The sequence below is a fragment of the Epinephelus lanceolatus genome, chromosome 13 (assembly GCF_041903045.1).
Source record: "Epinephelus lanceolatus isolate andai-2023 chromosome 13, ASM4190304v1, whole genome shotgun sequence".
Classification (NCBI taxonomy): Eukaryota; Metazoa; Chordata; class Actinopteri; order Perciformes; family Serranidae; genus Epinephelus; species Epinephelus lanceolatus.
In genome coordinates this window covers 15,488,325-15,502,974 of record NC_135746.1, presented here as the reverse complement: position 1 = coordinate 15,502,974, position 14,650 = coordinate 15,488,325, and the positions used below count along the sequence as shown (strand labels likewise).

The 14,650-nt window shown below is 38.4% G+C and overlaps 1 protein-coding gene across 1 annotated transcript; it reads right to left on the bottom strand.

Annotated features, from left to right (window-relative positions):
• Positions 1 to 4,938: 4,938 nt before the first annotated feature.
• On the bottom strand, positions 4,939 to 12,374 carry LOC117270694 (visual system homeobox 2-like). The gene is made up of 5 exons (XM_033648433.1): positions 11,867 to 12,374; positions 11,218 to 11,308; positions 9,491 to 9,614; positions 7,139 to 7,319; positions 4,939 to 5,995 (listed from the first exon to the last, which is right to left on the bottom strand). Exons 1-5 carry the CDS (start codon positions 12,294 to 12,296, stop codon positions 5,661 to 5,663), a joined length of 1,161 nt encoding a protein of 386 aa, XP_033504324.1. The 5' UTR covers positions 12,297 to 12,374; the 3' UTR covers positions 4,939 to 5,660.
• Between the last annotated feature and the right edge of the window lie 2,276 nt (positions 12,375 to 14,650).

The window sequence follows — 14,650 nt, the reverse complement described above, 5'->3', positions numbered from 1 at the left end:
ATTATCGTCTTGTTTGAGGACATTGGGACTTTATTATCGTCTTGTTTGAGGACATTGGGATTTATTATCGTCTTGTTTGAGGACATTGGGATTTATTGTTGTCTTGTTTGAGGACAGTGGGACTTTATTGTCTTGTTTGAGGACATTGGGACTTTATTATCGTCTTGTTTGAGGACAGTGGGGTTTATTATCTCCTTGTTTGAGGACATTGGGATTTATTGTTGTCTTGTTTGAGGACATTGGGACTTCACTGTCGTCTTGTTTGAGGACACTGGGAGTTTATTATCGTCTCATTTGAGGACATTGGGACTTTATTATCGTCTTGTTTGAGGACATTGGGATTTATTGTTGTCTTGTTTGAGGACATTGGGACTTTATTATCGCCTTGTTTGAGGACACTGGGAGTTTATTATCGTCTTGTTTGAGGACATTGGGATTTATTGTTGTCTTGTTTGAGGACACTGGGACTTTATTATCGTCTCATTTGAGGACATTGGGACTTTATTGTCGTCTTGTTTGAGGACATTGGGACTTTATTATCATCTTGTTTGAGGACATTGGGACTTTATTGTCGTCTTGTTTGAGGACATTGGGACTTTATTGTCGTCTTGTTTGAGGACATTGGGATTTATTGTTGTCTTGTTTGAGGACATTGGGACTTTATTATCATCTTGTTTGAGGACATTGGGACTTTATTGTCGTCTTGTTTGAGGACATTGGGACTTTATTATCGTCTTGTTTGAGGACATTGGGACTTCACTGTTGTCTTGTTTGAGGACATTGGGAATTTATTATCGTCTTGCTTGAGGACATTGGGACTTCATTATCGTCTTGTTTGAGGACATTGGGACTTCATTGTTGTCTAGTTTGAGGACAGTGGGACTTTATTATCGTCTTGTTTGAGGACATTGGGACTTCATTGTCGTCTTGTTTGAGGACATTGGGACTTTATTGTTGTCTTGTTTGAGGACATTGGGACTTTATTATTGTCTTGTTTGAGGACATTGGGACTTTATTATTGCTGATATTGTTTAGTTTTTTATACTTATCAGGTCCTACTGATCCCAAATAGCTAGGAGAAATTAAAAACATTCAGGTCTCAGGATGAAAAATAAAAAGTTAAATGAAACTGCAGGGGTTTCCCCTTCTTCAGTTGCCCCCAGACCCTGGAGAGGGGGCTGACTGATGGAGGCCACCACATGCTGCTGCTTTTCCTATATAGAACAACCCCCAGACCCAATGAAAGGGGGCTGTTCATGAGGTTGGAGGTGTGTGTGTCCATTCATCAGATCAAATAGTCCTGTTTTTTTGCAACTATCCCTTTCTCTTAATCCCCTTTCCCCCCTTTTGCTCTCCTTTTTTTCACGTCTCCTCTTGAATTCCTGACTCTCTAAGTTGGCGAGTGGGGTCAGGGGTGTGGTAGAGGGGCAGGGGCGTGGGAAAGAAAAGGTCGAGGGAGGAGGGATAGAGACATAGAGAAACAAAAACAAAAAAAAACAGTTTCTAACTGAATCAGGTCAGTTTTAACTGTAACACAGCCAATGTTACTTTTAAGTCCTCTCCTGTGGTGGTGGACGAAGTACTCAGATATTCTACTCAAGTAAAAGTAGCAACACCACAGTGTCTAAGTACAAGTAAAAGTCCTGCATTCAAAATTTTACAGTCAGTGTTATAGTATCAACATCAGTATATACTTGCAGTACCAAAAGAACAGCTCATTATCTTATCAGAATAATGTATATCACAGTATTGGATTATATTAACTGATGCATTAATGTGTTCATCACTTCAATGCTGCTGCTGGTAAAGATAGAGTAAATGCAGTTAATTATATTCCACCACTGCTCCCATATATAAGTAAATCAAAATAAAAAATATAAAGCTTTGAATAATAACTTTTTCTTGTGTTGTTGCACATAATAGTTTGATTACCATTTAAAGGTCTAGTGTGTAGGATTTAGTGCCATCTAATGGTGAGGCTGAAAATTGCAATCAACTAATACTCCTCCCATGTGCCAAGTGTGTAGGAGAACTACGGCAGCCAACGTGAAAATGTGAGTGGCTCTATCATGAGCCAGTGTTTGTTTTGTCCATTCTGGGCTACTGTAGAAACAACATGGCAGAGTTCAGTGAGAAGGACCCACTCCAGGGGCAGGCTGGGGTTGAAATTCGGCCCGGGAGCTTGATTTGGAGAGGCCTTTTTTCAGATCGCACATGTAATTGTAATTTCATTTTCTTTCTGTATTCTTTGTGTTTTCAAATACTTCAGAATGTCTAGACCTCTTAACCTCACACCTAGATACAAAATCCTGCAGGATACGCCAGGTGTGAAACACACCCTAGGGGGTCAGAGCCAATAGCTGCGACAGACGAAAGAGTTTGAAAACAATGGGTAGGGGCACTGCTCCCTGCCGCAGACAGAAGGGTGTGAAACACACCATAAGAGGCGTTCCTCAGGTATAAATGTTTAGGCTTTCCTATGTTCGGGGTCTTTCGTCATTCTGACCACTCGTGTGATGACTGACCTTTTCTTTGCAAAGAAAATAAAAACCTTGTCGACCGGCAGAAGTCTCTATTTCATTATTCACCAGCAGCAGAGAATTTCCACAACAATTTGGTGTCAGAAGTGGGATTCCTCAAGCAATCGTCTGGGACGGGACACGGACAGTGACAGGCCATCCTGGAAAGAAAAAGATTTCCAGCCTCCAACCTCAAATCCTCTTCTGAGAAGGGAGGACTGACCGCAAACGCCCCAGTCACCGCTGGGATTTCCAAGAACGCAATTCAGCTAAATTCATCTGGTGAGCACTGAAATATTGACATTTAAGTTTTCTTTTCTTTAAAATTTGGGTTTAAAATTGGCATAACATTTCCGTTTCTCATGTTATCCACAATCGATCTTCTGCTTTTTATCGCTTGTAGCATAAACGAAGCGACCAGGTCTTTATCACTTGTCTCCTTAAAACGAAGTGATCAGGTTCTTTATCACTTGTTTCCTTAAAACGAAGTAACCAGGTCTTTATCACTTGTCTCCTTAAACGAAGTGACCAGGTCTTTATCACTTGTTTCCTTAAAACGAAGTGACCAGGTCTTTATCACTTGTCTCCTTAAACGAAGTGACCAGGTCTTTATCACTTGTCTCCTTAAACGAAGTGATCAGGTTCTTTATCATTTGTTTCCTTAAAACGAAGTGATCAGGTTCTTTATCATTTGTTTCCTTAAAACGAAGTGACCAGGTCTTTATCACTTGTATCCTTAAACGAAGTGACCCTTTACAGAGACGTCTGTATTGTAATAGTCGTGCATGACCTCCATTTGGAATGGGGAGTAAAAATTCTGTTGAGGTTGGACCTCCGGTGGGGCCGATTGTGGATATTATGAGAAGGAAATATGGGGATAAAAGTCTAAAATATTTAAATGTCTGGACAGCTGAGTTTGGTTTCCCAATAGGGGGATCCCTCAGTTTAAAAAAAAAACATATCAGAATTAGAAGAAAAACTGAAGGGCAAAGAACAAGAAATGAGAAGGAAAAAGAAAGTTTCTGTGAGAAAAAAAAAAAAAATTTTGAAAAACTGAAAAATTGAAATTATAGAAGGTCAAAAAGAATGTTTACAGATGTGGAAAGGAGAAGCTTTAAATGTGAATAGGTTGAAACCAATGAAAAGCAAAATTCACACACACAAAGAACACCAGACTCGCAGGTCTCCTCTTCTTTGTTTCCACAGTTGGCGGCTTTGAAGCTGGATCCAGATCTCAACGGCAACCCACCATTTCATCCTTCATTCAACACCTACAGTGACCTTCAACTACCTGATGAGTCAAGCGATTCTCCAGATGTGTGGGAAATTCATCTCTGCAATTGTTTCTTAAATGGACTAAAAACCGGACATTGCCTCAGCTGTTACAAGTGCCTGCATTGTTTGGAATGATGCACGCCTGTCCGAACTTCGCAGACACGCCATACATGCCCATGACCAAATACCCTAAGATAAAGAAAAAAAGAAGAGACAACACAGAAGGAGCTTCACATGGCAGCAATAACCATGTATAACACAGAATTCATCGGACACCAACTAGACGTGCAGGACTAGCAACGCAAACCTTTTCCCACCAGACTACACCATGCACCACCTGATCCTGACCCTATCATGCGATACTGATAAAGACCTACACCTACAAACCTGCCAAGACTGTCACTCTGACAGAAGGACAAAGTGTAACATTCAGCTGTACTGTTTCACCCCGAAATTTGACAATCAGGTCAAATTCACACATATTATGAACGTTAACAATGCCGATCAAAATTCAGCCTCATTTCACATTCCTGATCCCCATCATTACCCCAGCTCAGACTCTGACTCTGATGATGACAATTTGTAAATAATGTTTTCTTTTTTTGTTTTTGTTTTTTTTTTTTGCATCTTTTCAGACACTTATTTTTTGATTTACTTGAAATTTACACAGTGGGGTCTACAATTGATGCACAACAACATGACATGTAATTAGTGTGTTCTGCAGCACCGCATAGTGGACACAGTAAGTGGTGCAAAATGTAAAATATGTCATTCCAATGCCCACACTATATATATATATATATATATATATATATATATATATATATATATATATATATATATATATATATATATATATATATATATATAGTATACTACTATAAAGGACAAACCATCTCCCTCCTGCATGCAAGGTCTGACTTTCACAGAAAGGAACAGCGGCATCAGCTGGTGCGCTGCCAGCACCCCTTAGTTGCGCAGAGGTGCGAGGGTCTGTTCACTGCTGCTCGCAGCTTTGATGAATTGTACTTTTATTTCTTTTATCTGTTTTTGTGAATAAAATAGCCTGAAAAAAGTGTTCTCATGTCAGACTCAAACATCAAGTGCAGTGACATTAAGCAAAACACATTTTTGAGCAAAGAGGGACTTTAAATATCCGTAACTTTTAATTAGGCTACAGTTACATTTATACAGAGACAAACACAGATAATTAACTGTACACAACAATACAGCATTAACTATTGGACAATATGTTCAGTATGTACATCACACATGTTGCAACTGCTGAAAGAAAACAAAGATTGAATCTTGTATTAATCTTTTCACAGGAACTAACACCAGCTGTGTGCTTTTCAGTCACCAAACTGAAATCAGTCATCACAGGGAGGTCAGAGGTCACAGTCATCTCCTTATCATCATGTCTGGAGCAGGTATAGTCAATTTCTTTTTTAAGATGCTTGTTGAAATGAGGCTTCTGAAGACATTTTAATCCAAACTGTTGCATAAAAGTAGCTGCCATGTCACAGAACTGTACGGTTCACAATTTATTTTAAAGAAAATAAATATATTTTTTAATGCAGCTGCAGATCAAAAGGTCTGCGGTAAATGTGAGGAGAACATTTGTGTGATTCAGCAGAGGAAAAAATTATGTTATTGGTTGGGTTAAAAAAAAAAAAACCTCAATCAGAGTAGAAGTTATCCGACAAATGAACTCAAATAATTTCTAATTTATTTATCTCTGATTATAACATTTGATCTGCAGGTTTGAACAGTCTGAAGCACCGAGGTTCAACTCCACCAGTAAAACAGGACCTCTATCTCTCTGCAGGTATTTTCACCATCAGTCTTTATCCCGCAGCTTTTTTTTCAGTCACTCTTCTCCACCTCTGCCATCTCCTGCTCCGTCACCTTGTCCTCAGCTTCCTCTTTATGTGTTACGTGGCCATTTGTTCTGTCAGAAACTGTCCCAAGCACCTTGGCGCTGTGCTCCTGTGCTTTTGCTCGCAGTGCAGCAATACTGTTCTCCCTCAGTTCCTCTTTAGAAATGGGTGCTTTAGCAGTGTCTTTCATCTGTTTCTCCGTCTCTTCCTCCATCATTTTGACCGCTGGTTTCTCCTGTATTGTTGTTATTGGTGGTGGTGTCAGGCTGCAGGGTTTTCCAGGAGAGGTTTGTGTGGTTTCAACTGACTTCTTGTGCATACCTGAAGAGAGAGGACATTCATGTCAGTTAAGAGTCTGCAGGAGGGTCTTGCAAATATCCTTGTCTTAGGGTGCTTTCAGACCTAGAGTCGTCTCCTTTGATCCGAATCAGGGACTAATTTTGTTCCAAAGTTGCATAACTGCCTAGAGTTGGTTCGTGTTCTCACGGCAGCATTTACAAGAGGACCAGATCAAATGCCTTGCACGAGAAAGCTGCTCTTGATTGGTCAGAATTTCCATGTGGGAAAAATCCAGGAAGTAAACTAAACGTTGAAGAAGAGTACACTTGCAAGATAAATGTGACACTTTCTAATGTCACAATGGAGGGACAACTATACAGGTTGATTTTAGCGCTGGTCATTGTGGACTATATTACTGTCATTGTTCATTTTAGTCAAACCATACAGTTTGAAAATGAGGCGCCCAAGAAGGTCTTGGTCCGGTTGTTTCGGTGCGCACACGAGTGTGATTGCTGTGTTCACACCTGCCCAAACAAACCGCACTTAGGGGGCAAACGAATTTGAGTTCGATTGAACTGAACCAAACAGGGCAGGTGTGAAAGCACCCTCAGTTTTTCCTGGTGTAGTTTGACGTATTGATGCATTTGGGGATTTCAAATATAAAATATCTCTAATAAACTGCACCAATATTTCCTCTCAAGCGCAACATTTTGTACGTAGTGAGGTGTTTGACATTGAAATAAAGTGTGAAAGAGGATGGGGATAGATTAGTGGATTGAACCTCTTATTCAATTAGACTGAGCTAATTGATTTAAACTAATCAATTGACAAGAGGCGAGAGAGGACACCTAGTCTAATCTGTCCTGATTAAGTAGGATTATCAGTGTATCGACCTTTTATTGACATGCTGACACTTTTATTGGCTCGTAAATTGAGCCAGGCTAAACTCCCACTTCCTGTTAGAAGACATCTTAATCCATGTTTCCAAACACATATAATATAGGAAACTTTGGTTTATGCCAACAAGATTCAAGATTTCAAGACTCTTACATCTCAATTTTACAAGTAGCCTATAAGAGAGTAAAGATTTCTAGTTTTAGCAACTAAAATATGGACTAACAGTGACTATGTGCAGAAGAATTAATAGAAAACAAAATTTAACAACATGTAATAAACACTACTTACCTAGTAACCACGGAGCGTAGGACTCTGTGACGCCCTCCTTGGCTGACTTGAGGATGGACTCGGGCAGTGGGATGGAGTGACGGACCATGGCTCCGTACAGGCCGTACTCTGCCATCACGCTGCTGCGACCCCAACACTTCTCCCTCTTCCTCCACTTGGCCCTGCGGTTCTGAAACCACACCTGCAGAGATGGAGGTCAGATAAGAGGATTAGATTCTGATTGTATCACAACAATGCACTTAGGTTTCCTGCCTGACTGGACCAAAACATGTCAAAGATGTGTTTTGCTTATCACTGCGTCACTTGGATGTTTGAGCTGTGTTCACATGTAGCATGTTTTATGTTGAGAGGCTCCTGCCTGTCTGAGAGATAACAGGTCGACCTTGCTGATGATCCCAAGTAACACACATACTTTGTCTGACTCTTGTGACAACACGAGGATCTTAGTGACGTTGGACAGACACTGTATAAGGCTAAACAACACTGACTTTTTCTCCAAGACATGCCCTTAAAAATGTGAAAAATATTGTGGAAAAAATGGAAATCTTATTTGACTTTGAAGTGATTTTTTTTATTTATATGTTTATTTTGTTTGGTGAATTGTGTTTTATCCCCATCAGTATTAAGACATACAAAATAAACTATAGCTTATGAATGAGTGGAAGATTTCTCCCTCCTTAAAAATACCCTGGCTTTATATGAATCAAAGTCACAAATCATGAGGACCTTTGTGATCTTAAAAGGACAATATTATCCTTGATACTACAATGTAACCTTGCAGTCTTCTACTTTTATTTAATTTTAAGCATTTCACCTTCACCTATGATGTCCCTCTCCGTTGTCTTTGGTTTTGTCTGCTTTATTTATTTTTTGTAAAACATAAAAAGAAAAAAACTACGCACTCAGTTGCTACATAGGCTGAGTGAGTAGTTCAACTAAATTATTCTCAGCAGGTATGTTCATGAGTTGTCAAATAAACTATACAGATAATCTGTTAAACCTCTACAGGATTAAACAAAACAGTTGAATGGTTGAATCTCAACTAATAAGCTGTAGAAATGTGACAAATACTCTCTCTATAGGTGGACTATCCAAATAAAGATCACAGCTCACTTCCTTGTCTTGTGATGCTGTAACAATCCAAAGTCTCCTCAGTATGAAAGCAGGAGATAAATATGAGCAGAACAATGACATCTGCTGGAGGATTAAACAAACAAACAAACAAAAAGGTTTTTAGTAAAGAAAACTGATTTCAGAAAATAGATTTGTAACACAAGTCTTGAAGGCACTGTTAAATATTTAAATGTTGTCCTCACTGCGTCATTTATACTATATATTGTCCTCTATCAGGTGTGTGTGCATGTGTGTGTGTGTGTGTGCCCGTGCATTATTCTCTTCTGGCTCCTTTAGTGTCTAAATTGATTTCCACCAAGCCGGGCTGCAATGGCCCAAGCAAGCTGGTGAATATGGATGAGGAAAACAGGAAAAAATGAGCATCCTAAAATGGCCGAGGCGACAGGATGAGATCGTAGTGTGTGTGTGTGTGTGTGTGTGTGTGTGTGTGTTGCAGAGACCTGGAATTAAAAACGATCAAAGCCGAGCCTGGAAAGCTATTCAGGTAGATCTGATGATAACCTCCATCTCATAAAAAGATGGGCCTCAGATGAGCAATCATGCTTTCTGACAGCAACGGTGTGAGTGTGCATGGCAGTGTCTGTGTGTGTGTGCATGTGTGTGTGTGTGTGAAGTGCTTCCTGAGAGAGGTGACCCCGGGGGCAAAGAGGCTGATTGAAAAATAAGTTAATTTCCAGGCTCGATCGATGGGAGACAGGCGCTCAAATATCACGGGAAATTAAAATGCTCCTAGCAGCCGGGCAGAGCCCTCTGCTCAGCCGCTGACCTGTGCTAATTAATTTCTATGTAGTTATCATTTCATTTCAGGGCTGCGGCCCGTCTCTCGCAGGCAAAGAGGTGATAAGTTCTCCTCAATTAACTAATTACACTGAGAGGGCGAATTGGCTGCTGATGTGAAAGCAGAAGGCACCGGGAGGATGATGATGATGGAGCAGCCGACTGGTGTCTCCACCTGAATGTTTCCTTTAGTGGGAGAATCTTCATCCCTTTGTTAACTGATTTTGTGGCGCACTCTGTGACTGCAGATGATTTTCACTTTGAGTGTGTGAGACGCTTTACTGCAGAAAATATCTACATTCTTACTGTTATACTCTTTAAAAACTGGTTATTTTTGTCTCATCACTCTCCCTTAAAGACAGATGATTAAAGCATATTAAGATTTTTAAATTTAATATGTCAGCACACATATTGCACAGTCATTAACTCGCTCACACACACCTGTATTCTGTCCTCTGGCAGCTCAGTCTTCATGGAGAGCATTTCCCGGGCGTATACGTCTGGATAGTGAGCTTCATTAAAAGCCTTCTCCAGCTCCTCCAGCTGATAGGACGTGAAAATGGTTCTGCGGGCAAAATATAAAGAGAACATATGAGAATAAAAACCAATTTAGAATTTTAATTTCTTCATAAACAAATTATTTTTTTCTTGCATAATTATATTTTCAACACATCTTGCAGGTTTACATTAACTAATAACTGCTGTCAGTATCACAGCACATGTAGATATAAGGGCGATGACAGACAGGTAAATAAACAAAACTGAACATAATGACAAAAAATTTAAACAAAAACTGTTGGATCTTCTCTTAATAACATCGTGCCTCATGTAATACATAACATAAGACATAACATAACATATACACCTGCACATTTTGACCATTCCTCAACCCTGACTTTCCCCGTCCACATTGGTCTGTCTCTAAATTCTACTATACATTTATAAAGTTTCTAAAACATTCATTATAGAGTAAAAATGAAGACAAAATATAAATTCATACTGTTTTACTTGCTAACAATATTGGTTCTCAGGTATAAAGAAGTGCAGTGGTGTAAACATGTGGCTGATCAATGGTGATGAGTGTGTTTATGTAATAGTTTGATTAATGATGGATTAATACAGTTTGGGGTTGGGGGGTACAGCTAGACAAGCATGTTGCTTCTTCTCCTTTTCAGACATGAAATGTAAATTCATGTTTCATTTTGTAAGTCTGTTCATGATTTATTGTTTGTCTCTGTTTTGTTTTTTTGTTCTCTACAATATATTCTGTTTTATTGGATTTTATTTTTTAATGTTCATAATCAATAAATCAAGTTGAGTGCCTCCTTCCTGGTCTCAAGCATGACTAAATTCATATATCCATATTTTCACATTTGTTCAGTTTTGTATAATTTACAACTGAAATGTGCTGAAAGAGAGAAACAAATTCATCACATTTTTCTTGCACAGAATTTGTAATCAAATTAAGATCTTGTAAAAATGAGAAATAGTTGTTATTTTAACCATTTTCGAAATAGCTTGTAAGAAAATAATGAATTATTGTTTAATATTAAGCTAATTGCTAAATATTTAAAAAGAGGAGAGTACGACGTGAAATACTGATGTTGTTTACAGGACATGTTTGCTGGTTATTCTTTTTTGCCACATATTATTTTGTAAATCTTTGTTTTAAATTTTTCTTCTTTATTTTCTCATGTTTGATTGAAAAAAAAAACAATGACATGACAACTACTAGCCTATTCTTTTCCCCCAATTTATCTGAGACAGAGAAAAAAAAAATCAGAAATACACAATACATCTGATTTTTTCCCCCAAAACATATTCGTTATATTTCAGTAGCCTATTATTTTCTAAGAAATATATAGCAACAATTTATTTTAAAAAGAGCCTAGAGGAAATAATGATGATGATTATATAAGGATTTTTAGGCTAATATAGTAAATACTGTACCATATTATGAGCATCAAACACAAAAAAATGTTTCTATAGGAATTAAATACAGATGTTTTTGTGTGTATGGAGATTTCAATAACTGATGACAGGTAGCCTACATTGCTATGACTAAATAAAGACCTCATATGCGCCACACCGGAACAGCATCAGTTAAATAAATTAAATAAATAGCCTACATCTTTTGATTATCTTGTATTCGTTTCTTTTATTTTTACCTGTGTCGTCTTTTCTTTCGTTTCTTGCTCTGACTCAATGATGATTTAGAAAACTTCTGATCACCGGAGGACAGACTCATGTCATCAGAATCTGCGAGGAAACAACAGGGAACAGCAATCAATAAAAATAATAATAAAAATAATAATAAAAATAATAATAATAATAATAATAATAATAATAATAACAATTACTAATAATGATAATAATAATAAAAGCAGAATAATACATTAAAGATTGTAGACAATAGCCATGTTGATCCGTGGCTCTAAAATGTTTATTTCTGCACATTGAGTCTTCAGCGCGGATTCATCCCAAATGACAGAAGATAAAATAGAAATATACTTTTAAAATAGACTGCATTAAGTTTATAAAAATTATTTTAGCAAGACCTCTACACATCTTTTTCCAATATTGAAAACAACAGCATGAAATTAACTTTAAATCTCTCTCCATTATTAACATTAAATCAAGGCGCGAGCTCTTGAGCCCTCGCTTTTTCCCTTTTTGTTCCAGTAATATCTGCTGTCCTCACTCTTAGCTTCACAATAAATACATAATAAATAAAACATAAAACCACTCTTCTCCTCTCTGCATCAGAAACACACAGCCTGCCACACAGTGCAGGCCTACTTGCTGTCACACACTCACCGGAGCTGGCGGAGTGCTGCGCATCCATCTGCGCGTCCATGTGCGCCGCCCTGTGCAGCGGCTGCAGGTGCACATTTTGCGCCTCTGCCAGCACCTCCAGAAACGCAGGCTGGCTGTAAAACGAGTGTATTCCCTCCGGTCCCAGCAAACCCATCCCGACCCCGAGCCCCCCGTGTCCGAGGGCCGACCTGGCGGCCAGGACGTGCGCGCTGTGCGGCAGAGCCTCCAGCGGCCGCCTCGGGACCGCCGGCGGCTCCTTGTTGAGTCCGAGCAGCTCCTGGATCCCAAAGCCGGTGCGCCGGTGCACCACGGGGGCCATCTTCCAGCCTGGAGGCGGCTGCTGGGGTCCCCCGTGGTTCACGGTGGTGTGTGAGGCGGATTTCAGTTTATTCTCAGTGTCTGAGAGAACAACTCCCTCCTTCCCTGTCATGGCGGTGAGGTCCCACTTTTTGTTTTCCACTCCCTCCAAAACAAGAAAGCAGAGTCCCTGATGCAATCAGCTCTGAGATGTTCCCTCTTTATCTGTGCGCCCTCCTCTCTGCTGCGCTTTTTATCCAACAGGCAACAGGCGGCAGCCAATCACAAGAGGAGGAGACTCCACTCTGGAGTTTGCTCGAGCCCCACGACGCTTTATAAAATGGATAATGTAATTTATGGTGATTAAATGTGACATAATAACTCTCATATTTGTCTTTTCGCCAGCAAATTGCTGAGGATGTCTGTGACAAATAATAAAAAGTGTCTCTTACAGCTGCTGCAGAACAATCAGGCCCAAACTCATGAAATAAAGCTTCTGTTAAATACCACAAATTCGTATTTATGTCATATTGAGCGCATTAAAATTAAAATACAAAATCTTTATTGGCTGTTTTCTTGCTGAAATTGTTTTTTTTTTTTTTGCTTGTGACTTAGTAAGACTTAACGAGAGTGTGTTTTAAAGTTAAAATTAGTTCAATAAAATCATCATATAAGGAAAATCTGAATGCTTTTACTTTCACTGTAACTGTTGGTGTTTCTGTGGCTGCTCCTCTGAGTCATCAAGTCGAGGAAAACCAGCTTAATGTGCAACACGTTTGTCAAACACAGGCTCAACTGTTTGAATTCAGCACAGAGGAAACTGCATGATGGACCAAAAATGCTGAATACCAAACAAATAAAATCAGAAAAAGAATCATATCTCTGACTAAATCTACTGATTGAAAAACACATTTGCCTTTTAAGGTTTATTATCAGTCCTATAAGATTAAAAGGCCTACTTAAAATCATCTTATTTATATAATAATATTTATGTAATGACATAAACAAAGATGCATTAGGGGGGTCCTCCGCAAAGACTTAATTTGTTGCATTCTGGTGATTTTTTGCACCAATTTAATGCCTTACATCAATTTATGGTGTAAATGTCTTTAATTTTGTCATAATGAAAGTCCTCTGCTACTTCATCTTGTTACTCCAATAATCTCAGTCACTGTTATCTACTATTTTGTATTAGGTAAAGATGCAAAGGTATTTTGATATTGCATATAACATTAAAAAAACAAATTTGACTGGTCTTCTTTATCATTTCTACCCTTAAAATGTAAGGTTTGATCATTCACCAAAATGCATCTATGAAACAGCAGAGCAAAAGGCAGCCAAATAATTATGCAATTTAACAGAGGAGTAATCTGATTACACCTCACTCACTGTAAAACTGGCATCTTCTTCATAACTCAGCGTTCAAATGGGATATTTCTAATCAGGGTGTCCACTGGTATTAGATATTTAAACTTAACTTTTAAGATATTTTTTTCAAACCAAATTTAAGACAGAATTTTGGACAAATAATGCTTTAATAAGACAAAGATGATAAGTGTAAAGGTAAGTCGGATATATCGAGGAGCGAGAACCAACTTTACAGGACAGCCTGAACCAAAAATGACTATGTCCTGACTTTGTTTACTGGTTTTTATCTTAAATATCAAAATTCATAAACATGTGGATGACAATATACTTACTGAACAATATTTTGACTTATTTATTTTAACTGTGTAAGTGCACTTGTGCCCTTTTCAGCCCCACATATTTCAGTTTCAGTTTAGTTAATTAAAGGAGGGACAGTGCAAATTAGTAAATACACATGGTATAAAAATGCCATAATCAGCCAAAAGGCTGTTTTTCATCTGTATTCACTTGGCTGAGACGTTACACAAGGCTACCTAAAATAAAAACAAAAACAAAAAAAAAAGGGGCGTACAGTTGAAAAGACTTCAGTTTGGTATGTTGTCTTTTGGTTTGTGATTAATAACTCTGGATTTTTTTTAAAATTCACAAGGATCCTTTTGGCTGTAGAAAGCGCTCATAAAGAGCTTTCATCTTTACTTTTATTCTATTTATTCAACCTTTATTTAACCAGGAAGTTCCATTGAGATTTAACATCTCAAGGTGACAGCTAATCAAAGCACATTTAAAATGCAACAAATAATACAAAAAATCTACAATAAAACAACAACTATTCAAACATAGTGACCTCTCAAGAAAAACAAGCACGTCTCTTTCACCACATTCTTAAATTCATCAATGGATATGTGTTATTGATGTTTCCATGTCCAAGGTGCAAAGTGCATCTGATATATATGTATATATAATATAAATTTTTTTGCCTCAAAATGTCACTCAAGCTCCTCTGGTTTTCATCCCTGGATACGGGGTCCTGTGCAGGTTTTATGTAGAAATATGGTTGTTAAGGGAGTTAGGTTAACCTGCATTTTGCCAACAGGTTAAGTATGAAGTAAAGGGGTTCAG

Bases quoted from the DNA above. Each gene is read 5' to 3' on its own strand.
- LOC117270694 (XM_033648433.1), bottom strand. From the start codon at position 12,296: ATGACAGGGAAGGAGGGAGTTGTTCTCTCAGACACTGAGAATAAACTG. The intron at 11,309-11,866 runs GTGAGTGTGTGA...GTTTCCTCGCAG, and splicing joins GCAGCACTCCGCCAGCTCCG to ATTCTGATGACATGAGTCTG. The intron at 5,996-7,138 runs GTAAGTAGTGTT...CTCTCTCTTCAG, and splicing joins CTACGCTCCGTGGTTACTAG to GTATGCACAAGAAGTCAGTT.